Here is a 25,453-nt window from a genome sequence, read left to right as displayed (position 1 = left end):
TAATAATAATTATTATTATTATTATTATTATTATTATTATTATTATTATTATTATGCTGAGCACTCTAGGAGGCTGAGGTAGGGAGATCACATGTTTGAGCCCAACCCTGGGCAACTTAATGACTTAGTAAGACCCTGTATCAAAATTAAAAAGGGCTCAATGCAAAGGTCCTGGGGTTCAACTGCCTGTACAAAAAAAAAAAGGCTAAGCAATACCAGAAAGATAAATGCACATACAATATGTATGAAACTCTAGAAGTGACTAAAGGAACCTCTAATGATATAAAGCAGATAGGCAGGGTGGTTGCTGGAAAGAGCAAGATGGATCTTTTGGGGTGAAGGAAATGTTCTGTGCCCTGATTATAATAGTGGTTACATGAGTTTGAACTATTTTTCAAAACTTAATGAATTATATGACACCTAAAGCAATATAATTCTTTGCACGTCAATGACACCTCAATGAAGCTGATATTTTCCTACTATCTATGCATATGTGCATGTGCTAGCTTGCAATGCAGAATGTGTTTCTTGCTGGTGGGACAGTATTAAAAAGGTTGAGAAAAGTACCCCCTGACTTAGGTAATAATCAGAAAAACAGACCCAGTCTGGGGCCAAGAGTGCCTCTGAACCCTAACACTGGATACCTTGGGCAGTCTGGTAAAAACAGGAGGACTGGGTCCCAGGGGCATCCAGAGATGCCACTTTCTAGCTTGACCTTGGACAAGTGATTCTACCTCTTCAGGCTTGGTTTCCTTCAGATCTCGCAGGGAGATAAAGATAGGGCCCTACCTCAGGAGATAGGGCAGCATGAATATAATTAGACGCTTCAGCAGGCTGAGGCCCTGGGCACTGGGCCTGGTGCGGAGTGAGTGCTCAGGGGTTGGTGGTCACAGCCATGGTCTTATTAGGGCCATGGGACGCCCAACCCATGGTGTCTGCTAAGAGGCCGGGGCTGGGCAAAACTCTTTCTGGTGGCTTCATATCCAGCTGTCCCCTTCCTTCACTACCAGCCCCAGCTGTTTGTTCCTCCTCCCAGGAAACCGGACCCGGCTCACCAGGGTCCTATTCTGGGTCTGGAATGCTGTGTCAGCATTTCCTACATGGACTCAGGGTCTGGGACGGGAGGAGAGGGGCAGTGCAGGGTCAGCAGACCTGGCGCAAAGGAGAGAACATCTCCCCATACCCTCACTTCCCCATATGCACACCCTTACCAGGCTGAGCCACGGGGAGAGGACAACGGGAAGACTGGGAGCTGGGCAGCCCCTCCCCCACCTCATTTGCCTCCCTGTCCCCTGCCCAGGGCCCAGCAAAGAAGGCTATTCTGGGAGAGACACCTGTTGTTCCAATTCCCAACCCTGCCCCCAGCAGGGGATCAGAGATGGGGCAGAGACAGAACTAGAGAGACAGCAAAACTCACAATGCCTGAAGCCAAGAAACAAGACAGATGGAGAGCAAGACAGAGACACAGAGACGACAAAGAGACAGACAGGGAGAGGCACCATCTGTGGTCCCTCAGAGACCCTTAACAGACATATTCAATCATCCTTCCCAAAACTAAGGGGGAAGAAAAGACCCACAACTCAAGCGACACCCCTCTCCCCCCAGGAGACCTCCAAAGGCTGGGAGTTGAGAGGAGTAGTGTCCTCCGGCCCACCCCAGCCCACTTCCCAAGAATTTAAATAGGTCAGAGCCTGGAGTAAGAAGGAATGAGGGCTGAGGTGGGGGCTGGGAACAGCTAAATTAAGCCCAGGAATTAGAACCACCTTCCCAAAGTGCCTGCTTCCAGGGTAGCAGGAGGGGGTGCTCCTTCAGTGGCCCCTGTTGTCAGGGACAAGTAGCTGCTGTCAGAAGACAAAGTGGCTGAAGATCCCCCCTCCCTGTTCTGTAGTCCCAAATCCTGCTAATTCTCTGTGGTGAGAAAGAAGACCTCCCCCCAAAAGAGAGAGAGGGAGACAAAGTGACAGTCACACATAGTGACAAAGAAAAAGATTTCGAACCTCAGAAACCGCACCAAGCAAGACAGAGACATTCAGAGACAGTAACTCAGACAGACCCGAGAAGTAGCCCCAGAGACTGCTAACCCAGAGGTACGCACCGTCCGGAGGAACTGGACCTCATCCTCGCCCTCTCCTCCGTCACCCATGGGGGTCGAGGCTCGAGATGCCGGGGTTGAGGTCGGGGAACGGCAGGAGGGGCGGCAGGCAGGGCGGTGGGCTGGGGGCGGGCTGTCAGAGCCCTCTGGGCACCCGAGGCACCGGCGAGGTAGATGGAATTGCGAGGTGGCGGATACGCGTGCTGGACTGAGATGGAAAGAGGTCTCCGCCTCCAGACGCTCATTGGGCCATGATGCCAAGACCACGCCCCTAGAGCTCCGCCCACAACCCACAACTCTTCGGAAAAGGTGTACGGGCTGAGAGGCGGTGTCTGCAGGGTAGTTGCACTTTCTCTCCCCCACAAGGAGAGCAAGGTGCTATCGTGGTGCCGTTTCTCAGAGGACAAACTGAGAATGCGCTGGGAAGCCCTTGCTGGATGTCACACAGCACAGCCAGAATGCTCCCTCCTGTCTTCTGACCTCACACCTGTGATTCCAGCATTCTGGTGGGCTGAGGCAAGAGGGTCCCAAGTTCGAGACCAGCCTGAGCAACTTAGCGACTTGGGGAGACCCCATCTCAAAAATTTTAAAAAGAAAAAAAAAATACTTAAGGGGCTGGGGGTGTAGCCCAGTGTCAAGGGCCTGGATTTAATCCCCAGTATAGAAAAAGAAAGAAAGGGTGATGAGAACAAGGCCTCTGAGACAGACAGGCTGGCTCTGAATCCCAGCTTTGCCACTCACTTGGCTACCTTCGACAAGTTACTCAGCTTCTCCGTGCCTTGGTTTCCTCATCTGGCAAGGGAAGTATTCATGGTACTTACTTCACAGGGCTGTTGGGAGTCAAACGAGAGACTTTATTTACTGTGCTTGAAACAGTGCCTGCATGTGGTAAATACTGTGTGAAAGTTGCTATTATTATTATTGCCATCATTAATGATGACATTTATCATATGATAACATTCATCATTAATGATGGAGCGGGAGTAATCATAGCAGATGCCTTTTGTTCACCTGTTGCATTTCAGAAGCCAAGCTAATATCATTTTATACCCTCTCACTTAATTCTCATATTCCTGCTACTATTCACTTTGTTTAGAGAAGAAAATAAAATGTGGTCTCTACTGTGTCGTTTTTGTTGTTGTTGCTTTTGTTTTTGTTTTTGCTTCTGTTTTTATTTTGTACTGGGAATCGAACTCAGGGCCTCACACTTGCCAGGCAAGTTCTGTGCTGCTGAGCTACATTCTTGGCCCTCTCTACCTGTATAGTTTTAAGGACATAACCCAAATAAATCATTAGTCCTCACAACAATCTTGTGAAGTACATCCTCTAGCTGTGCTCGTTTGTGTTTGGTTTGGTTTCGTCTGGTTTGGTTTGATTTTGAGACAGGGTCTCACTAGGTAGTTCAGGTTGCCTTGAACTCACTACATAGCCCAGGTTGGCCTTGAATTTGCAGTGATCTCCCTGCCTCAACTTCCTGAGTGCTGGGATTACAGGCTTGGGCCACCACACCCGATTTAGGGTTCTTAACCATTATTCTTTACTACTACGGGGATATTTGCATAAAATCTTCTAATCATAACAAAAACCCACTGCCAAGGCCAGACTCCACCCCCAACTTTGAATTCCCAGGGTTCTTTCCTCCCCTTTCCTCCTTGCCCTGTCTGCGGCTAGCCAAGCTACTCTTTTATGCAGTGAGCACCCTAGGCTCTGTAAACTGAGGAAAGAAGCTGGAGACTCTGTTCTGGTGCACACCGCTGGCTCCCTGAATGCACTATGCTCTGGGGAGCTCAGGCAGGAGGGCCATGGCAGTGTCCTAAAACTGGCGGCTGAGGACTCCACAGGCCCAGAGCAGGGACCACACACTCCTGCACCCTAGTGCCAGGCAGGGAGATGACTTTGGGATTTAGCTATCAACTGGGCTAATATGGAAGAGTCCTTACGGTGTTGTAAAGAAGATTCTATGAGGAAATCAATTAGCAGCTATCATATAGTAACTGATTAATACAGGAGTCTATTAAAATTATTGTTAGCATGTAGTATATATACTAAGTTATATAAAATAACCTATAGTTCAGTGAAATCATGAAGTGTTATTTAATGTATAATAGATTGCTAAGTGTTTCAGAGTTAAACATTGACGCTAATACAATTGTATTAAATAGCACATAAGTTTGTACTATATTTTTGAATTGTATAATTTTGTGTTATGTAATAGGTTACATATTTCTGCTAAAATAATTATGCAGCCCAATACAATTGTCTCAAATTATAATTTTGTGTTATGTAATAGGTTATTTCTGCTAAAATAATTATGCAGCCCAATACAAATTTGTCTCAAAACAATTTGTCATATCTTGTATATCATATGTGTAATTATATATTGACTATTTTCCTTACATTTTTATATAGAATTTTAAATTATTCTGTATCACTGTGAATTATATCATAAGATATTATATTATATCATAAGATGATCATTTCTATCATCACTATGTGTTTGATAGTGTGGCAGTGTGGACACCTGGTTGGCAGCAGGGGTGGCTTTGTAGGACTTCTTGGTGATAAACGCCTTTTATTTATTCAGGCACTGCCCCGTGGGTGGGCACCCAGGTGTCCCCGCTCCCAGCTCCCTGAAAATAGCGCCCCCTCGTGGAGCTGAGGGGGAAAGCTTTGGGCATGCACTCAGGAGCGGATGGCAGCTCCTGACCCAAGCATGGTTTGCCTAAGTGGTGCCGAGTGCCCCTGGGGGTGGCTGCCCACTGTCACTGCAGGAGGGCTCAGATCCCCACATCCCTAACCTGCACTTGGCTTTTTCCAGCTTCTAATTTCTGCCAGACCTAGGAGATGACTCACTGTCCTTATAATGTCCTTTTGGTGTCTCTCAGCAGCGGCTAGTGATTTCTCCCATCTTCTCGGGTGTCTCAGAGTTTTGGTGCACCTTGTTGCCTGCTCGTGCTCTTTGTCCACTTTTGTATTGAAGTTGCTGGGTTTTTTCTTTCTTGCTGACTTGCAGGGGTTCCCTTGACACCCTAGATATTTTTGCATTGGTCCTAAACATTGCATATACCTTTTCCCCTCCTGTTATCTGATATTTCTCCCATGGTATCCTTGTTAAAAGAAAAGCCATATTTGTTATCAAATGCATCATTTTTCTGCCCTGTGGGTTTTTGCAGTTTGAATCAGAAATCTTTTCCTGTGCAGTCATCAGTGTTGTCATTGTTGATAACACCATCCGAGGGCCCTGAAAGCCTTATGTCCCCTTATACAAGAGGCAGAGCTTGTTGCAATTCCCCTCCTTGTGGGTTTTCCGGGTCCCTAGAGCCTAGTGACTCACACTATCAGCCACTCAGGGGGAGCAGACGCTGCAGAAGAGGGGCTGAAAGAGGGGCAGACAGCACTTCTTGGAAGAGCTGCTTCAGATTGGGGAGAGAGAGGAAAGGAGGCAGGAAGGAAGATCTTCTCAAACTATGTACATCACAGGACACTTTTTTTGACCAGTACTCAGGATTGAACCCAGGGGTCTTCACAGTGAGCTACATCCCCAGCCCTTACTTATTTTTTATTTTAGGACAGGGTCTCACAAAGTCATTAAATTGCTCAAGCTGGGCTCTAACTTCCAATCTCCCTGCCTCAGCCTCCCAAAGTGCTGGAATTATAGGTGTGCACTACCACGCCAAGATGCTCTGTATGTATTCTAAACAGAATGAGCTCCATGCCTTTCTAAATGCTGTGGTGTTGAAAGAAAAAGAAAAACCCAAAATGATTTCCTTTAGCAAGAATAAGAAGAGAACAAAAATATATCTCAGAGAGAGCTGTTTGGTTGAATTGGTTACCATATCAGGTATGGCTGAATCATACTACTGTGACCCATTTATTCCACACTTGGGTACTAAGCTATAGAACTGTACCCTTTAGGGCTGGGGATTTAGCTCAGTGGTTCTGTAGCCTGCCTTGCAAGTAAAAAGTCCTGAGTTTGACCCCCAGTACCAAATATAAATAAATAAATTGCACCTTTTATGTTTACTAAAAGCCAAGTACTCAGATATGCCCAGCAGGTCTGGGGTGTAGTTGATTAGCATGGACAAGACCCTGGGTCGTCCTATCCTCAGCACCACCACAGAAACAAACAAAATAAATGCTGGGGATTTAGCTCAGTGATTCCACCGTCTGTCTCACAAACGTAAGGTCCCAAGTTCGATTCCTGGTGCCAAAAAACAAATAATTAAAAAATTTTCTAAAGAAACAAAATACTCTTCAGCATGGCATTATTCGTAATAACAGCCCCAAGGGGACAACTCCACTGTCCATCACAGAAAAAGTGATGTATATCATGGATCTCTGTACATCACGGAACTATCATACAATAAAAGACTACACAATAAGGGAAGGCAATGGGGGGTTGGGGAAAAAGCTATTAATAAAATCATTAAACCTGGCATGGTGGTGCATGCTTGTAATCCCAGCACTTGGGAGGCTGAGGTAGAAGCATTGATTACCAAGAGCTTGAGGCCAGCCTGGGCTACATAGTGAGCTCAAGGCCAGCCTGAACTACAGAGCAACACCCTGTCTCAAAAAAAAAAAGAAAAATCATCAAGAGATCATGATGTTGACACGATTTTTTTAAAGATGAAAATGTGTCCCTACACACTGGGAAGTGAAATAGCAGGTTATAAGACTATATATGGCATTGCTGATTTTTTATTTTTAAAAACACACTAATGTATAGATTAAGAAATTGTCCACCTGCTTTGCAAGCACAAGGGCCTGAGTTCGATCCCTGGTACAAAAAAAAAAAAAAAGTCATTGTCCAAAATGCTATTCTCTTCATTGCTTTAATCTGTCTCTGGGAGTGAGATGCTAAGCTTATTTTTCTTTTTATTTAAGAGTTTTTGTCTCTTTCTTTCTTTGTTGTTGTGGTAACAGGGTCTTTGAACTGAGCTACATCCCAGCCCTTATTTTTCATTTTGAGATAGGATCTCAGTACACTGCCCAGGCTGGGCTGAAACTCGACAATCTTCTTGCCTCCAGAGGCCTCTTAGAGTGCTGAGATTACAGGCATGCACCACCATGCCCCAGTTTTGTTTCAGAAGAGTATTTTTTTAATTTGTACTACTATAAAATGTTTTGAAGCACAGAAAAGTATTAATTTCTAGGGCCAGGGATTTAGCTATGGGCCAAGGATTCAGCTCAATGGCTCCACGCCTGCCTGACAACCACAAGGTCCTGAGTTCAAATCCCAATACAAAAAAAAAGAACTTCTATAAGTATGTGAGATGACAGATATGCTAATTACCTTGATTGTAGTAATCATTTCACAATGTACATGTATCTTAAAAACTGATATTGTATACCTTCTACATATCTGCTCTTGTGAACTATGCTCAATAAAAAGGACTACACAATGGCAAAAAGGAAGAAATAATAACCAAGTAAAACAACAGAAGACTCAAAAAGACACAATGCCAAATGAAAGAAGCCAGACACAATACATGAGTCTACATATTCATAGCTTAAAAGTAGACAAAACTACTGTTTGACACCAGGCTGGTGGTAACTTGTGGGAGGTAGTGTTAGGAAAGGGAATAAGGGGACACATGGGAGATGAAAATGTTCTATTCCTCCATTTACATGAATGCCAAATGGCTTTGCTAAATTCGTGACAATCCAGCCTAAGTACTTCACAACGTGTGTTCCTTCTTTGTACTTCAATTAAAAAATATGCCAAGTGTGCCAGGTGTCGTGGCGCATGCCTGTAATCCCAGCACTCGGGAGGCTGAGGCAGGAGGATCACTGTGAGTTCAAGACCAGCCTGGGCTACATAGTGAGATCCTGTCTCAAAACCACCACCCCCAAAATATGCCAAGTGTGACACATTTAGGTAAAAGAAAGAAACACATACTCAAAAGAAAAGTGGGTTTTCAAAGCCGCACATTCATGTAGATAAACGCACAGGCATAGTTCAGAGGAAACCTCATTAGGTTATTACATATAATCTTGGTCACTTCTGCCTGAGGGGAGCAATGGGAATGGGTTACCTCTACCTGCAATATTTTTATCATGACAACAGTGCATTGAGTTAATATTTTAAAAGCTCTTAAAAAAATAAAATAAAAGCTCTTAGACCAGTGTATGGCTCACAGTAGGTGCTACCTAAGGGGGCATTACATTCAAAGAAATAAAGTGAAAATATTTTCCAGGGTACAAATGGTACCCTTACAACTAAGCCAGGAATAAAAGAAACAGAAGAAGAAATGCATAAAGTATTCCATCTTGTGAGTCTCCAGTCCAACCTTGGTGCTTCATAACAAGAATATGTCCTTATAGAAATATAGACTTTTCTTTTGAGCGTGGATGTGTTTTCACATAAATATTAGTCATACTTTTTAAAAATTGCTTTTATTGAAGTATGACAGTGATGGGTCTTGAGACAAGAAAGATGGGGAGATAGTGCAGAGCCGCACTGGGCGAGGGGGTGGGGGCAGCAGTGCCGGAAACCTCAGCCTGCAGGGATCCCCATGTGGGGGGAGGGGAGCCTTTGGTCTCTCCCCAGCCTCTTCCTTCCCCCTGGCCTGGGGGTGGGTGGGGAGGGGCAGTTCCTCTTTCCTTCCCAAGCACCGAGGAGGCCCCAGCTCCCAAGGGGCTGAGAAGCTGGAACCTCGGCCCGGTGGGGAGGAGTTGAGTCAACTCCTGCAAGGTCGCCCTCACCCATCCTGGGACCATGAATAGGAAAGACATAAAAAGGTGAGAGGACCCTCCCCCAAAGAGGCAGGGAGCCTCCAAAGCTCCTGGGCCTCCGGCTGTGTGGAAAGATTGGGGAAATACTAACCAGGAGGGTAGGATGTTCAGCTTCTCTGGGACCAGGCTGAGAAGGTACAGGCAATGAGATATTTCAGGGAATCCAGAGCCAGCCAGGGCTGCGGCTGCTTGTACCTGCATGTCTGTGTCTGGTCTTCTCTGGAGTGTGAGCTATCCTGTGTTCCTTCTCCATCCCAGCTCCCTGGGCTGGGTGGCCCTTTCCTCCCTGGAGTCTTCTGGCTCCCTCTTACAGTGGACTGGAAACTCTAGGCTCCTGAGGGCCCTACCCCAGGAGAGAGGAAGGTGGAGGCAGAGTGAGACGGTTCCCTGCCTTTGAAACCTCTCTGGCCTGCTGCAGACACTACCAGGCACCTCCAGTCTGTAGGTAAGGACCAAAGTGGCTACCTGTGCTGGCGGGTTCTGGGATGGGCTCCTGGCTCCTGGGCAAGCTTGCCCTCCTATCCTCAGAGGAGCCCACTAGGCGTTTCCCCCAGTGCCCCCAGCATGATTCTGAGAAGCAAAGCTTTTCTCTCTCCATACTATTCAGTAGTTCAGTGGTGGGATCCTGCCTGTTTCATTTCCTGGCTGTGACTAGGTAAATTACTGAGCTGCTCTGTGTCTCAGTTTCTTCTTCTGTTAATAGAATGATCATAGAGCCTGTGATGAAGGGCCTGTGAGTGTTCAGTAAAACCGTGTAGACCACTGGTGCTCAAACCTGAGCAGGTAGCAGAACCACGCTGAGAGTTTATAAAGCAGGTGGCTGGACAGGACTACCCATCGAGTTCTGGATCCTATAGGTGGGGACGGGGCTAGATGGGGAATGTGGATTTAATCAAGTTTCTAGGTGATGCTCTTCGTACTGGGTAGGGACTGTGCCTTGAGAACAACTGATCTAGGAAGAGTGCTCTGCCCTTGCCTTACACCTAGTCAGTACTCTGTAGCTGCAATTTTATTTTTATTTTTTCAGTACCCAGGGCTTCCCACTGAGCTACATTTCCTGCCCTTTTTGTTTTTGTTTTTCGAAGACAGGGTCTCACTTATGTAGTTGAGACTGACCTGGAACTCACTATGTAGCCCAGGCTGCTCTTGAACTCACAGCTATCCTCCTGCCTCAGCCTCCCAAGTGCTCGGATTACAGGCGTGCACCACCATGCCTGGCTTCCAGCCCTCTTTTATTTTTAATTTTGAGACACAGTCTTGCTAAGTTACCCAGGCTGGGCTGGAACTTGTGATCCTGCTGCTTCAGCCCTCACAGAGTGCTAGGATCACAAGCGTGCATCACTATACTCAGCGTATTTTTTCAATCTGCAATACCAATCTACTGAGCCCCTAGGAGGAACCAGGGGACATGGCAGTGCCTTTGTCCTGAGGGTCTTCCTGTTTCTGGTTTCACCTCAGTGCCACAGGCTTCTTCTCTGCCCCCTCCTTTTTTCTTCTGTACCCCAAGTTTAGGTTTCCGACCTCTAGGACACTTAATCAGCCTGGAGAGAAACCAACCCTGTTACTAGCACTTTCAAGAAGCCAGGCAATGGGTGTTTATAATAAATTCCTGGGGAAGGTTCAAAGATGACCTTCATTTTCCTGCAAGGAAAACGAGGACCAGGAAACAAATGACTCACAAAATGTCATATAGCCAGCAGAAATTTTTGAACTCATTTTTGTCTGACTCTGACTTTTGTCTGTCTGTCTGACTACTTTCTTCCCTCCCTCCTCTTCCCTCTATCCCATTTCTCCATTACCCTCTTTCCCCACCTGAAGCAGGAGCCCCAGAGAGCAGCCGGCAGAGGGAAAGTTCTTTTTAGACTTTCCTTGAAGCTGCCTTAGCCCCAAGGACCCCGCCTAGCTCTGAGGAGCCCTGAAGAGGCCACACTGTACAATGGTACTTCCTCTCTGGGCTCCAAATTAGGGACTCCAGGGCCTGTGAAGGGCTAGCTGACTTGGGGGAAGGGTGTGTCACCTGCTGCAGGGTGAGGGAAGCCGAGGGGAGAGATAAATCCCTGGGGCTTCCCTGCAGGAATCAGCTCCGGGAGGGCTGAGCCAGGAGTCAGCCTGAAGGCCGACCCTCACATGAGTGGCCCTCGGGAGGATCTGAGTGATCCTAGGGCCCTTCCCCCTCGATTCCCTGGGAGGTCAGAACAAATCCCACTGGCCTGACAACAGGAAGTCTCTTCTGTGATGTCTTACTTAAGGACAGAATTTGGGGCAGTGGCTGGAGAAGGAGTTCTTGTGATTCCTTGGAAGGTCTTCTGTAATTTCCTGGAGCTATCCAATGAGTCCATGGTAGATCAGGAATAATTCTGGGATTTTGCCTGTGGGGAGTTATGATTCCTTGGGGCACAAGAGAAATTCTGGGGGTTTGCTCAAAGAAGGGGCTCTCAGCCCGGTGTGACAGAGCACGCCTGTAATTCCAGCACTTGGGAGGCTGAGGTAGGAGGATTGCCATGAGTTCAAGGCCAGCCTGGACTACAAAGTGAGACCCTGTCTCAATAAAGGAAGGAGCTCTCATAATTCTCTAGGGGGTGTTCCCACAGGAAGTCCCACCAGGAATGCTTCCGGAAGGCAGAGGGGCAGGATCGGCCCCGACAGGCCCGGCGCCACAAGACATGCCCCAGCCCCCAGGAAATCAGCAAGGCCATGGCTTCCATGAATCTGAGCATGCTGGCTGAGGGCAGCTGCAGTGAAGACGAGCTGTTGGAGAAATGCATCCAGTCCTTCGGTGAGTGTCCCCACCACCCCAGCTAGCTCCCCACAGCTAACATCCCAACAAATACCCACCACTCTGCCTGAGTTTGGGGGTATAAAATGGGTGTGTGAGTTGGGCCTGGTGGTGGGCACACCTGTCATCCCTGCATTCTGAGAGGCAGAGGCAGGAGGATCACAAGTTCAAGCTCATTCTAGGCAATTCAGTGACTTAGGGAGACCCTGTCTCAAAATTAAAGATTAAAAAAGGCTGGATAAATAGCTCAGTGCAAGGGCCCTGGGTTGAAGGGAGGCTTGAACCAAAGCTCCATTGCTACGTTGAGAAACACCTGCATTTATTTTTCTCCTGAGATGAGAACTGACGCTATTTCCATCTTCAACAAGACTTGCCAGGCATGGTGTTGGCACATGCAGGGTACAGACAAGGAAACTGAGGTACAAGATTAGGCTGTTTTCCTGAGTTCATGCAGGGCATCAATAGAGCTGCCACTTGAACCAGACACTGTTGCCCAGGGGCCATTCTGACAGTACCCCCTTCTGCCGCCCCAGACTCAGCCGGCAGCCTGCGCCGCGGCGACCACGTTCTCAACATGGTGCTGGCCATGCACAGCTGGGTGATGCCTTCTGCTGACCTCGCTGCCCGTCTGCTGACCTCATATCCTCCCAGGGCCAGGAGTTGTGGATGGAGGGAGGAGGGCAGAACCCTGAGAGCGTGGGAGATGGGACAGGGGAGCAGGTAGGTCTGGATGCTGAACAACAGAGCCTTGACCAGAACGCAAGTACCAAAAGGCTGCAGAGGACAGACAGGAGCTGAGGCAGCTGCAAATATGTCACCTGGTCAGGTAGGGCCGGGCCAAGACCCCACCCTCATGAACCAAGACTGCCATTCTGCTGTCCCCCAAAAAACACCTCTGAGATCCCCAGCTGCATTCCCTAAAATTCCCTCCAAGTTCCCCCTGGCTTAGTACCTAAGATCCTCCCAGTTCTGCTCCTTAGAACTCCCACCAGATCCCCTAAGTCCTCCAGCTCTGATCTCCCAAGCCTCCACCTCCTACATATCCCAGCCTAGCTCCTATGACCCTCTCATAATATTCTCCCCAAATCTCACCAACTGTCACGCTTCCCAATAGCCCCATTTCTAAGAGCTCTCCCCATGTCTCCCAGCCTGTGTTGAGACCCCCCAGACCTACCCGAGATTTCCCCAACCCACTGCCCCTCCAGATACCCAAGCACACATGTAGAGACCCCTAACTCAGCATCTAGAGATTCCTCAGCCCAAAAGACCCCTTGAAAAGACCTTCCCCAACCCCAGCCTCAACCCACTCATCTCAAAATCACTCTCAGGTACTGGCTGACCCGACACCCAGAGGCAGTGCACCAGGACCCCCAGCTAGAAGAAGTTATAGCGCGTTTCTGGGCCACCGTGACCCGGAAGGGCAACTCAGCCCAGAAGAGCCTAGGAGACACCTCCAACCTGTGAGACAGCCCCATGCTCCCTACCCCAGCCTTTCCTCTCCCACCACACCCCTAGACCCTCACCTCTGCACCTTCTTTGTCCTCTTGGCCCCCAGCCTGAGCCCTGGTGGCCCTGGCCCCCCACCTCCCACGAGCAGCCCAAACCTAGGCAAAAAGTGCAAGGTGTCCTTGCTCTTTGACCACCTAAAGACGGATGAGCTGGCTCAGCACCTCACTTACCTGGAGTTCCGGGCCTTTCAAGCTATCACGGTGAGGACTCCCCTTCCTGAGCAGGACATGGACTGAGATGGGTGGGGAGATCCCCACACGGGCATCCAGCCAGCATCTTCTGCGGGAAGCGGTTGCTAAAGATCCAACCTGCGCTTTACCACTCAGCTACAGCCTAAACTCAAAGCTGGGATCTTAAACTCCGCAACTGTCACACCTGGGGAAATGAGTAAACCTAGCTGAGCGCGGAGTTCCATCAGTTCCTTCTTACCTGGGTGTCTCAGAACTAGTTTCCCAACCTCACTGGCCTCATTTGTAAAAGTCAGGCTTCACTGGCTGGCCGAAGGATTAAGAATCTCATTTATAAATGCTTGTTGCAGCATCTGGCATGTAGTAAGTGCTCAAAATATTTTATCAGTTATTAATTTCCTCAAGAAGCCTTTCAGTTTGCTGTTTCCTTTTCTGTAAAAGGAACAAGAACAGGGCCGATGTAGAGTCAGTGTGGCCTGACAGAATCATTTGAAATGGCCATTCTTCAGCTACCCAATGTCAGTGTTACCTGCCTCAGTGTAGGTGTGGGTCTCCTAACGCCCTTTGGATGTTACTGTTCCAAGGGAAGGTGTGGATCTGGTTCCCTAATGTGACAATTTCCTGATTCTGTGTGTGCAAATACACGTGGAGATGGTACCAGGGGTGTGGGTATGGAATTGCATACTGTTGAGCAGAACAAGCGGAAGTTAGTTTCAAGTTCTTCCCTTTGCCGGCTGTGTACTGGCCAGGTAGGCAGTTAAGAGCATACAGACTGGGTTCCTGCCCTGACTCACGCCTGTGTGACTCTGGGAAAATTACTTACCCTCTCTGTGCCCCAACTGCCTCATCTCTAACATGACAATCACAGTATTAGTCGCCGTGTAGAGTTTTGAGGATTAAATTAGTTAATATGATAAAGTGCTCGGAAGCGTAGCTGACTTTATTTAAACATTTCTCCTTAGATGGGAGGGAACCATGCTGGAAGCTTCAGGGGAGACATGACAAAGGTCACTCAGGCTAGGACATAGGAGGTCCTGAATGCTAGGGAAATTAGGGGCTTGGCGTGTGAGGGTCACGGCCCAGCTGACGCCCACCTTGCTCCCAGCCCCAGGACCTGCGGGGCTACGTCTTACAGGGCTCAGTGCGGGGCTGCCCGGCCCTGGAGGCGTCCGTGTGTCTCACCAACAGCGTGTCCCGCTGGGTGCAGGTCATGGTGCTGAGCCGTCCCGGGCCTGCACATCGTGCGCAGGTGCTGGACAAGTTCATTCACGTGGCGCAGGTGAGGCCGCCCCGCCTTTCCGCTCGCTTTAGCAACCTCACCGCCAGGCTCCCCCGAGGCCACTGTCCCCTGCTCTGACGTTTGTTCTACTCGCCCGCCTCGCCCTTCCCCAGCCCTTGACCCTAGATGAGGCAGTTGACTAAGTCCCTCCTGACGTCGTCTCCCAAGCTGTATCCCGAGGTCCATTGGCGCCTGGGCACGGTGGGGGCGCTGCCCGCCTTTCTCCCGCGAAAGCCCGGGCCGGCCCGGCCCCGCCCCTCTCCGCGCCCCTCCCTCCTGGGAAAAGGGAAGCCCTCGCGGCCGGGCCACGCCCCTCGCATATTTCCCGGCGCGCCACTCCCTTCCTCTGTCCTCTTCGTCACTTTGCTTCCTCTTGCTGGGCCCTTCGCTCACTGGACCAGAGGGTTCTGACGTCGGCTAGGGGTCCCCATGGTCTGAGCATCTCCCACTTTCTCTCTCTCCACGGCGATTTCCGCTCTTCAAACTTGGAAAGGGAAGGTTGAGGGAATCCCCTCCCCCAGCCGGTCTCGCGTCCGCGCCAGTCTCGCGTCCTCCTGACCCCTCCACGTCACTCACCCATTCACCTGTGCCTGCTTCCAGCTTCCGCCCACATCTCATGCCTCGACTTTCCTCAGCTGTGGGAAGCAGCCTGACCCTAGAAGGCCAACGCCCTACATCCGCCCTAATCCTCCCACACCTGACAAACACACCTGGTTCCCCATATCGACCCAGCTCCCCACGCTGCCTGTCTAACCTCACACTGCTCCTCCTGCCCGGTACACGCACCTCTCATCTGTCTTGCCCCATGTCTTCAATGGCCCCTCATCTACCCACACCTGAGAAAGACTCAGCTGCTGCCATTGAATTCCACCTTACCTGCCCTTGGTGACACCTGTCATCTCTGGCATCGCCTTCCTTCCTAGAGCCTCCACCAGCTGCAGAATTTCAACACGCTGATGGCAGTCACTGGGGGCCTGTGTCACAGTGCCATCTCCAGACTCAAGGAGTCCTACGCCCACCTGAGCCCTGACAGCACCAAGGTGAACCCCCACCTCACTCTCCAAAGTCATGAAGTACTCAGTTGACCTGAACTCCACACTGAAGTCCCAGCCCCCATCAATCCCTGCCAGGCTCTGGAACCACCTGAGGACGTGGCTCCTCTGAATCCTGCAAACCCCAGGCAGGATTCCTCCTCCCTATCACCTGACATGGCACTGTCTCCTCTCTGTCCTCATGGGTCTAATCCTGAGTGGGGTTGGGAGGCAGACGGATGAGAGAGATGCTGACACCTGGCCATCCAGGTGGCCAGCTGTCATCCAGCTAAAGATGCCAACATTTGGGCCACCGAGGGAGGTTAGATGTTGTGGGAAGTGTCTAGAAAATGAAAGAAGCCTGGTGTGTAACTGAAGTCAGGAGATGGTAGGAAAATGGGCTGGAGATGTGCATGGAAAGATCTCATTGAGCCCGCAGAGGAAGCTGCTAGGATCCTTCCCTCCAAGAGGCTAGAGAAACAGAACTGCTTTCCCCATAACACACCCCTCCCACACAGGCCCTGCTGGAACTCACCAAGCTCCTTGCCTCCCACAACAACTACGCCTGCTACCGCCACACCTGGGCTGGCTGCACAGGCTTCCGGTTGCCTGTGTTAGGTGTGCACCTCAAGGACCTGGTATCCCTGCAGGAGGCACAACCTGACAGGTTGCCTGATGGCCGCCTGCAGTTGTCCAAGCTGAACAGCCTCTACCTGCGACTGCAAGAGCTGGCTGCTCTCCAGAAACAGCAGCCCCCCTGCAGCGCCAGCGAGGACCTGCTTCATCTGCTCACGGTGAGTGGAGCCCAGAGGGACTGGGAGTTAGGGTCCTGGGCAGGGAGGCTCTGCAGGGCCTGGACAGACAGTCCTGGAACTCACACCCTAGGCAAGTCACTTGACCCCTTAGCTTCAGTCTCATCTGCAAAATGGAAACAATAATAGAAGCCACTTGAGAGGGCAGTTGAGAAGAATCAACCAATAATATAATTTATATATTAAAAAACTTGAAACAGAATGTAGAGCTCAGTGAGCTTAAGTGAATGTCCTTTTTCTGTGGTTCCTCCAAGGACTCAAGTATCCTCTGATCTGAGCTCTAAGTCTAGGACTATGCACTTGGAACCAAGGTTCTGTGGTGTTTTTTTGTTTTGTTTTTGGTAACAGGGATCGAACTTGGGACCTTGTGTTTGGGAGGTAGGTGGCAGAACCACTGAGCTAAATCCCCAGCCCTTTTTTTTTTTTTTTTTTGGTTTTTTGAGACAGGGTCTCACTATGTAGTTGAGACTGACCTAGAACTCACTATGTAGCCCAGGCTGGTCTCCAACTCACAATGATCCTCCTGCCTCAGCCTCCCATGTACTGGGATTACAGGTGTGTGCCACCACGCCCTGTTTTTTTTTTTTTTTTTGTCACAGCATCTGGCTTTGTAATTTAGGCTGAGCTTGAACTCACTATGTGGCCCAGGCTAGCTTCATATTCATGGCAATTCTCTTGCCTCAGCCTTCCAAGTGCTGGGATTACAGGTATGCACCACCCCCAAGCCATCTACAGATTCCCAGGTTGTCATGCCAACCCAAGCACTGATGTATTTGGAATCTAAGCAAACAGCTAACAGCTACTGATCACTTACTGTGTGCCCAGTCACTGCATTAAACACTCTTCACAGATCACTTCATTCCAATTCACAATCCCACATGGTACAGACTAGACTCTTCTTGTGCTCATTCAACGGACTGGAAAACTGAGACCCAGAGACATGTGAGGTCATTTGCCTACTATCCCCAGCAGTAAAAACAATGTTTAAATCAAAACACATCAACTTCATAGGATGTGTGTTAATGCGTTAACAGTTGTACTAAGTCTTGAAACTGAGTTCAGGAAGCTAACTCTTCTTTACCCGAAGACTTTTACAATGAGAGATTGTGAAGGCCACGTAGCCCTCATTAAACATTTAACCTGTGGGCTAGGGATTTCCCTCGGTGGTGCCACACCTGCCTTGCAAATGCAAGGTCCCAAGTTCCAACCCCAGTACCAAAAAAAAAAAAAAAATCAACCCATATATGGTTGTGCACATGTATAGTCCCAGCACTCTGGGAGGCTGAGACAGGAGGATCACAATTTTCAGAACAGCCTGGGCAACTTAAGAGATTTAGTGAGACCCTGACTCAGAAAATAAAAAAGGGGAATAAGAATGTATTGCAGTGCAGAGGCCTAGGGTTCACTGCTCCATACCTATCCCCCAAAAAACTTACTCTTATGTAAAGCTGATATTCTTGGGGGAGACAGCCAATGAAATCAAGTGACTACATCTTATTACTTTTAGACAACAAGGGTTAGAGAGAAAACTAAGGCAAGAAAAAAGTGCACAGGAAGAGATCATGGTTGCAGTGTTAAGTAGGGACATCAAAAGGCCTCAGTGAGGGCTGGGGATTTAGCTCAGCGGTTCTGTGGCCTGCCTTGCAAGCGCAAGGACCCAAGTTCAATCCCCAGTACCAAAAAAAAAAAAAAAAGCCTCAGTGAGAATGACACCTTTGTAGACTAGGATAAAGCAGGGGCAGTGTGGAGTGTGGCTGGAGTGTGGGGGACAGAAAGCCTAAGGGGTCTCTGGAGGAGTTTTTGGAAAGAGGATGAAAGGGCATATGGGGCTATTGCACTGGGCTGAGTGGCACATACCAGTAACCCCGTGCTCTGGGAGGCCAAGTCAGGAGGGTCCTGAGTTCGAGCCCAATCTGGACAGTTTAGTGACATAGGAAGACCCTGTCTCAAAAAAGCAAAAGGGAGGCGAGAGGGGTGGGGATATAGCTTAGTGCAGAGGCTCTGGGCTCAATCCCCAGCACCACATCAGGGTCCAAGATAGCCACAGGAGGGTCTGTAACACCTGCCCACCCCCAGCTCTCCCTGGATCTTTTCTACACGGAGGACAAGATCTACGAGCTTTCCTACACCCGTGAGCCCCGCTGTCCCAAGAGTATGGTGAGACAGACCCCTGATCTCTAATTCTCCTGCTCAAGCCTGAGCACAAACTAAGCCCCTCTGTCCTTACTCCAGCCGCCTCCCCCCTTTAGAGGGCTTCTGGTGGTGGAGTGGGCACCTGGTGTGACGCCCAGGCCTGACAGGGTCACCCTGGAGCGGCACGTGGAGCAGCTGGTGGAGGTAGGAGGACTGTGGCTGGGAGGGGGCAAGGAGGCAGCCTTCTGCGTGGCTTTGGAGAGGCAGAGGGCACCTGGGCTGTGGGGACGGGCCTGGGCACTGGATCTCACCCTCCCCTCCCTGCTCCTCTCAAGTCCGTGTTCAAGAACTATGACCCTGAAGGCCGTGGCACCATCTCTCAGGAGGACTTTGAACGCCTCTCCGGCAACTTCCCCTTTGCTTGCTGTGGGCTTCACCCACCCCCTCGCCCGGAGTAAGTGGCCCTGTCGCCTGCTTCCCCCTAAGATGAGGACCCTGGGGCTGCCGGGAGGAAGGTGCCAGTCCTGTTGAGGCGCGGTCTCCACCCACAGGAGTGGCTCCTTCAGCCGAGAGGAGCTGACCGAGTACCTGCTCCGCGCCACCGTCATCTGCTCCAAGCTGGACCCGGCCTTCTTGCACACTTTCCAGGAGGCCACCTTCCGCAAGCCCGCCTTCTGTCACAGCTGCAGCGGCTTCGTGAGCGCCCTGCCCTGTTAGCGCCTTCCAAGCCCATCTCCCCTGAAACATCCCAACTCCTCACAGTGGCCAGCTCCAATTCCAGAAACACCCTCCCACTCAAATAATCTGTACATTTCATACAAACCCTAAACACCGGACATTCCTCCTACCTGGATAATCTCTACCTTCTAGTAGTCTCCACCTTGGACAAATGCCAAGCCATATATAATACCTAAAAATCCCTGGGTAATCTCCAAAATGCTGTGTCATCTGCACACCTGAGTAGACTGTGTCCACAGAGAATCCTTCTCCAAATTTCTAGACTCCAAATCATCCAAAGCCTTTACATTACCAAAACCAAGGCATCCTCTAACTGGACTGTGGACGGGTTTCCCAGTCTCCAAAGAGACCAGAGCACAAACCTCAGATTATTTCCCGCATTTATTCTTCACCACTGAGTCTGGACTGAGCACCTCCCATGTGGACGCCACAGGAGGAATAAACACAGTCCCTGAGCACAGAACGTGCATTTGGTTAACTCCCAAATTGACAAATTCTAATAGCCTGCATGATTCCCCAAACTCGAGGTAATCTCTAAGTTTCTTTCATTCAAGTCAAATCATCAAATTCTTGTAAATTTTAAAAGCTCGGCAGCTTCCATACTTTTGCCCCCCCACCCAGCCCAGCCCAGAGCACAGCGCTCCCTCAAGCCTCAAGCTTCTGCTTTCTCTTCCCAGCTCTGGGGTGTCAGCAAGCATGGCTACCGCTGTCAGGGTAAGCGGGGTGTCCTGGAGTGAGAGGGGCTCGGGGACCTGAAGGCTGAAGGTTGGAGGGTACTAACCCCTCTCTTCCCCCAGACTGTGGGCTGTGTTGCCACCGGAACTGTAGGGACCAAGTGAAGGCAGAGTGTAAGAAGAGGCCAGGGGCCAAGGGCGATGCGGGGCCCTCGGAGACCCCCAGCCCCCCACCACAAGCGCCCCCTACCAGCTGTGGTGAGCCAGAGCCCAGCAGTGCTGGGAAGGGGCCAGAGGATGGGGATTATTTCTGACACCCTCCCCTCATGCATACATCCCTTCCACCCACCGTTCTACAAACAGGCTCCGAGGACAATCTCTCCTACACGCTGTCCCTGGAACCCGAGACTAGGTGCTACCTTCGCCCTCCTTGGACTCAGACAGAGCCCCCACACCCTTCCTGAGAACCAGAGACGGTGAGCTGGGACTGCCCTCTACTCCCAAATGGAAACCAGACAAATTTGGGGAATCACAGCAAAGTAAAAACATGTAAAAGTCCTCAATTACTTTGGTTGTAAAGTATAGATATGGGCCAACTTTTAATGTTGATGGGAAAATAGAAGTTTCAATATGTGAGGGGAGGAGTAACCCCTAGAACAGGAAAGGATTTAGGGGGACACCAGACAGATGGCAAGAATAAGGCCAATTATATCAGGACCTACAATAAATATTGGTCTCTTCAAAGGCAGAGACTCTCAGATTTGGTTTAAAAAAAAAAAAAAAAAAAAAAAACTAGCTGGGTGTGGTGGCTCACGCCTGTAATTCCAGCACTCTGGGAGGCTGAGGCAGGAGGATCGCTGTGAGTTTGAGACCAGCCTGGGCTACACAGTGAGTTCCAGGTCAGTCTCAACTACGTAGTGAGACCCTGTCTCAAAAAACAACAAAAAAGCTAGACATGGTGGTCCACACCTGTAAGTCCAGCACCTGGGAGGATGAGGTACAAGGAACACAACTTTAAAAGGCCAGCCTGAGCTACACAGTGGGGAAAAAAAGTGAAGCACACAGACACACCCAGTCCACAGGTGACATGCTTTCACCCACTCAGCCACTCTCCGGGTGAGGTACCACTCCTGGCAGTAACTATCCCCGAGTCATCTCTCACCCTTCATCACCTGTCCTCCTCCTTCCAGGACCCCGCCCGGTGACCATCCCACCGTGAACCTCATCCTCCAAGCCGGAATCCTAGACATCATCTTGGGCTCCTCCCCTCTACCCATATCTACACCCACACTGCCTTTGATGAAGTGATCATCGTCTTACTCTGCAAATGTTTTCTTCTTTTGCATCATGGTGGCTACTACACGAACTCCCATTTTCCATACTTAGCATCTGGTAGCTCCATTTTGGATATGTGCAGACTTAGGCATCATCTCAGCAACTCCCTAAATCTCTACTGCACAGATGAGGAGACAGAGGCACGGTGAGGTTAAACTACTGGCCCAAAGTGGCAGAGCCCTGAGGGTGAGAAGCAGAACTCAAACCCCGGTCCTCACTGGGTATAGTGGTGCACACCTGTAATCCAGCATTCAAGAGGCCGAGGCAGGAGAGTCACCACAAGTTTGAGGTCAGCCTGCGCTACACAATGAGTTCAAGGCCAGCTTGAACTACATAGCGAGACCCTGTCTCAAAAAAACACAACCGCAACCAAACCAAACCAACAAAAAATCCTGGTCATCTAAACTTGAAACTCTAGGCCAAGGTGCTGCATGGACTCCGGTGAGGGTCAGAAGGGGCAGGGCTGGAGTGGGCAGAGTTCTGAACACTGGGTTTGCTGAGACAGCAGAGAAGGCTGGAAAGGGCCTGGAGCCGTCTCTAAGCATGAATCAGGTCCCATCCAAACTCTGCTCAGAGCCCTCCAATGGCTCCTCTCACTCGGGCAAAGCCAGTCCTGTGGCCCGAAGGCTCCACACTATCTACCCTCATCATCTCTGACCTTGCCTCCTACCCCTCACCCCCTCATTCACCCTACTTCAGCCCCATTGGCCTGTGTTCCTTGAACATGCCCCAAATAATCCTACCTCAGGACCTTTGCACTGGTGGTTCCCGCTGCTAGAATGCTCTTCCCATGAGGCCCCTGGGCTCCCTGCTGGCACTTTGTTCTAGTGATATCCTCTTGGTGAGGCCTTCCTGACCACATTCAAAGACATGGTCCCCCCACTGCCAATCCTGCCTTCCTGTTTTATTTTTTTCAGTGCTTTTTCTCCTCAAACTATATATCTCACCTGTTTCTTGTTTGGTGTCTGCCCCTCCTTACCAGAAATATCAGCTCCAAGTGTGTGGGGGACTTTTATCTGTGTCTTCCACTGCTGTATCTCCAATGCCTAAAGCAGGGATGGCCCAGGGTGGAAACGTGCTAAGTCCTGTCCCACATCTGAATATGTCCTTCCCAATACTCACACACAGACGTGTTGCTGAAGAACAAAAGACTTTGTAGAGTCAGTGGGGCAGGGACCTGACCAGACCCAGGGCAGAGACTCCCTCCCCTCCCTTCCACAAACCCATGCCTCTCCGACCTGGCTCCCACAGGGACAGGCCACTATTGCCATCGAAAATTAAATTTATTTTCCAGAGAACACGGTTCCAGTGTTGAGTAGTGGGTGGATACACGACATCTGGAATAGAGGAGAGGGGCTTGGGTGCCAGGTGCCAAGGGAAACCTTCAAACTGACTCGTCAGATTACCAATGGCATCGGCATCTCATGATGGATGCCCTCACCCTCCTCTACTTTTACTTCTTCTTTTTCTTCTTCTTCTGGCCCCAGTGCTGGTGGCCTGCCTTCCACCCTCCTCCATCTTCTCTCCGGCTCCGCCAGGTGGGCATGGGCGCCTCCAACTCGCTTGGGCGGCCCCCTCGGTCTGGCACGTCTCCCATAAGTACCTGAAGGTTGATTAGACTTGAGCTTCACAAAGAAATATACCTTTGGTAAAGGGGCCAGAGAGCAAAGGGAACAGCCTGAGGCTGAAGAAGGAAAGGCAAATGTTGACCATGTGTGCACCGCGGTGGGACTGGCGGAAGGTACACAAATGGAACTTTCAGGTGGGACTTCAAGGGCCTCAGCAGGAGGGAAATGAAGGGGGGGTGATGGCGAAATTGTGGGCTTTGTATAACATTTATAGCAAACTAGTATTCTTTTCCTAAGTACCCATCCATTTGTGCACAAGTTTAAGACTGCTTAGGCAGAGGTATGAGACTAAATACTTATTAAAACACACGGTATTTCCATTTTAAAGCATGGTTAAGAAGCAATACAGCAGTCAGGGTGAGGTGATGGGGAAGGAGTTAAAACCCAAGCTGGAGAGGTGGGTGATGACCCATACAGCTGTTCTTTGCTTTCAAAGCACTGGGGAGCCACAGAAGGGTGTGGAACTAGGGAACTGTTTGAAAGTTCCTTCTAGCTGTCTTATGAAGTGGGTAGACTATGGGTGGTGAGTCCAGAGGCCAGGAAGCAGGGAGAACATGGGAGCAGGAATCAGGAGAGGAAAGGACAAGCGTGGCTTAAGACCAATATGAAGACCAGGCCCTTCCCCGCCCCTAGTGCCCACCTTGTTGATGGCACAGCAGGTCCCTCGGCGGGCTGCCACACTGGCGGCCGGAACCAGGCGAGAAAGGTCAGCTCGGGCAGCCAGAACATGTGCAATGGAGACATCAGATTCTGGGGTAAGGACCTCTCGAAGTGGGCGCAGCACTGCTTTCATGGCCTTTCCCTGGGCCTGGGAGAAGGGCACATAGAGAAGACACAAGAGCCCTCCCCAGCTGGGACCTATCATCTTCCCCACTGTATGCTTTGGACGTGATTCGTTCTCCAAAGGGTCGTGTGCTAGAAGCTTGGTCCCCAGCATAATGGCATTGAGAACTGGTGGAACCTTTAAGCGGGGGAGCTAATTAGGTCATGAATGTGTCACCTCTGGAAGGGATTAATGCCATTATAGCCAGAGTGGGTTAGGTCTTACTGGCCTGGACTAGCTACTAAGAGAACCAGGTGTTACTTCCGCATTAACTACTCTTACACATATGCTTACTGTGACGTCATTCACTGTGTTGTGACACATCATGAGACCCTCACCAGATCAGGGTGCCTGAGCTTGGACTTTTCACTCTCCAAACTGATAAGCCAAGGTAAACCTCTTTTCCTTATAAAGTATCCAGTCTCAGATATTTTGTCATGGCTAAGATAGCCTTACTGCCCACATTGCTCCAAAGGGGTATGGCGAGTACTAACGGCACTCCCAGCTCAGAGCTAGAATTTCTTAGAGGCCTTGAGATTACAGAAGCCATAAACCTTACAAGTGTCTAAAATGGCCTGTGCCTCAGAGCCTCGAAGAGGTAATATTCCTGGCCCTCATTCCTCCTCCTTGCAGCTGTGGCCCCCACAGCTGGGCCTTCCTGCTCCTGCCAAGGTCCTCTGCTCGCACCTCTGCCCGATCAGTCCAGTGGAAAGCAGACGTTGTCAGGTCCAGGCGCTTGAGCAGAAGGCAGCGGCGGCAGCAGTACTGATCTTTCAGGCTTTGGGACAGAGACTCCAGGGCTTGCTGGCAAAAAAGGACTCAGTCAGGCCAAGGGTACCTCTCACCCCCTTCTCTGGACCAGAACAGTGTTCACATACAGCCATATACAATCTTACCCATCGGGGTGTATCCAGTGGGTAGCTGAGGAGGGGCTGCATGGACCCTGCGGGCAGGGAAGGCAGCAGCTCAGAGATCTGATGGGAGAAGTCAGAGGTCAAGTGAGGCAGAAGCAGGATAGAAAGCTTCATGGGTCCCAGTTCCCCTCACCCCTGAGGACACAGGCCACAAAAATAAGAATGGTAGCCGCAGCTAAAACAAAACAAACAAACAAACAAAACAATAACAAAAAAACACCCTGGCGGCTGGGCACTCCTGCTACAGCAGCTTCTGGAGAAAGCATCTTCTTCCCAAGCAAAGTGGAGTAGTGAGGGAACTGGCTACCTTGGCGTGTAATTCCCGCAGTAGCTGGCTGGCAGGGGTCCCCAGCAGAGGTCTGGGTAGTCCCAGGGCTTGGAGGGTAAGGACCAGTTCCTGGACCATGTCAGCTCCTTCCTTTGTTCCTTTCACAAGGCGTAGTACAGGACTGCAGCCCAGAGAGGGTTGCAAGCGCAAGAGGCGGGCAGCCTGGAGCTCTGAGCAAAGAAAGCCTAAACATATGGAAAGCAATCTTTGCAGGTGCCCTGGGAAGGCTGCTACTTCACCACTTTCTAATCCTGCCCACCGAGAGCCCAGGCTCCGCCTCCAAAATAAGCATCACCACTGGAGAACCTGCCTCCACTTGGGAATTCGACTCCCGCCCACTTCGGAACCACCGGCCCCGCTCCATCTAATTCAACCCTTTTGAGCTGACTCACAAAAATTCTAACCCTGAGCCCGCCCCAATTTTGACCCCACCCACCTCGGACCCTCTGGCCCGCCTC

At 50.2% G+C, this 25,453-nt stretch overlaps 3 protein-coding genes and 1 long non-coding RNA gene across 5 annotated transcripts in view; 1 reads left to right on the top strand and 3 right to left on the bottom strand.

Annotated features, from left to right (window-relative positions):
- Positions 1 to 2,252, bottom strand: part of Ryr1 (ryanodine receptor 1) — a 123,215-nt gene extending 120,963 nt beyond the window's left edge. The window contains exon 1 of the mRNA XM_010632870.3: positions 2,096 to 2,252. Coding sequence (XP_010631172.1) covers positions 2,096 to 2,143 — 48 coding nt within the window. The 5' untranslated portion in view covers positions 2,144 to 2,252. The remainder of the gene's footprint in view (positions 1 to 2,095) is intronic.
- A 6,444-nt stretch (positions 2,253 to 8,696) lies between these two features.
- Rasgrp4 (RAS guanyl releasing protein 4) lies at positions 8,697 to 21,588 on the top strand. Of its 2 annotated transcripts, XM_010632818.3 has the most exons (17): positions 8,697 to 8,833; positions 11,419 to 11,603; positions 12,137 to 12,242; positions 12,367 to 12,429; positions 12,932 to 13,063; positions 13,159 to 13,312; positions 14,406 to 14,579; positions 15,503 to 15,619; positions 16,129 to 16,404; positions 18,499 to 18,579; positions 18,655 to 18,759; positions 18,891 to 19,009; positions 19,107 to 19,251; positions 19,971 to 20,007; positions 20,091 to 20,225; positions 20,331 to 20,443; positions 21,158 to 21,588. In XM_010632818.3, exons 1-16 carry the CDS (start codon positions 8,811 to 8,813, stop codon positions 20,429 to 20,431), a joined length of 1,953 nt encoding a protein of 650 aa, XP_010631120.1. In that variant the 5' UTR covers positions 8,697 to 8,810; the 3' UTR covers positions 20,432 to 20,443; positions 21,158 to 21,588. The 2 variants fall into 2 exon arrangements, with proteins under 2 accessions (XP_010631120.1, XP_010631121.1); XM_010632819.1 differs by lacking the exons at positions 20,331 to 20,443; positions 21,158 to 21,588 and having other exon boundaries at positions 19,107 to 19,267; positions 20,091 to 20,208.
- On the bottom strand, positions 16,473 to 18,372 carry LOC117286868. The gene is made up of 3 exons (XR_004518005.1): positions 18,280 to 18,372; positions 17,237 to 17,347; positions 16,473 to 16,528 (listed from the first exon to the last, which is right to left on the bottom strand). It is a non-coding gene; the product is annotated as an uncharacterized LOC117286868 (long non-coding RNA).
- Positions 21,589 to 22,549: 961 nt separating the features above from the next.
- Positions 22,550 to 25,274, bottom strand: Fam98c (family with sequence similarity 98 member C; the record flags this gene model as incomplete). The annotated part of the gene is made up of 5 exons (XM_033765986.1): positions 22,550 to 22,905; positions 23,571 to 23,738; positions 24,441 to 24,557; positions 24,650 to 24,727; positions 24,975 to 25,274. Coding segments are annotated over 5 exons (813 nt in total), but the record flags the coding sequence as incomplete, so codon positions are not given.
- Positions 25,275 to 25,453: the final 179 nt, after the last annotated feature.

The sequence above is a fragment of the Fukomys damarensis genome, unplaced genomic scaffold (genome assembly GCF_012274545.1).
Source record: "Fukomys damarensis isolate Sample0158 unplaced genomic scaffold, DMR_v1.0_HiC HiC_scaffold_19, whole genome shotgun sequence".
NCBI classification, from domain to species: domain Eukaryota; kingdom Metazoa; phylum Chordata; class Mammalia; order Rodentia; family Bathyergidae; genus Fukomys; species Fukomys damarensis.
The sequence above is the reverse complement of the archived record's forward strand: the minus strand, read 5'-3'. Positions and strand labels throughout refer to the sequence as shown.

Bases quoted from the DNA above. Each gene is read 5' to 3' on its own strand.
- Rasgrp4 (XM_010632818.3), top strand. From the start codon at position 8,811: ATGAATAGGAAAGACATAAAAAG. The intron at 11,604-12,136 runs GTGAGTGTCCCC...CTGCCGCCCCAG, and splicing joins GAAATGCATCCAGTCCTTCG to ACTCAGCCGGCAGCCTGCGC. The intron at 15,620-16,128 runs GTGAACCCCCAC...CCTCCCACACAG, and splicing joins TGAGCCCTGACAGCACCAAG to GCCCTGCTGGAACTCACCAA.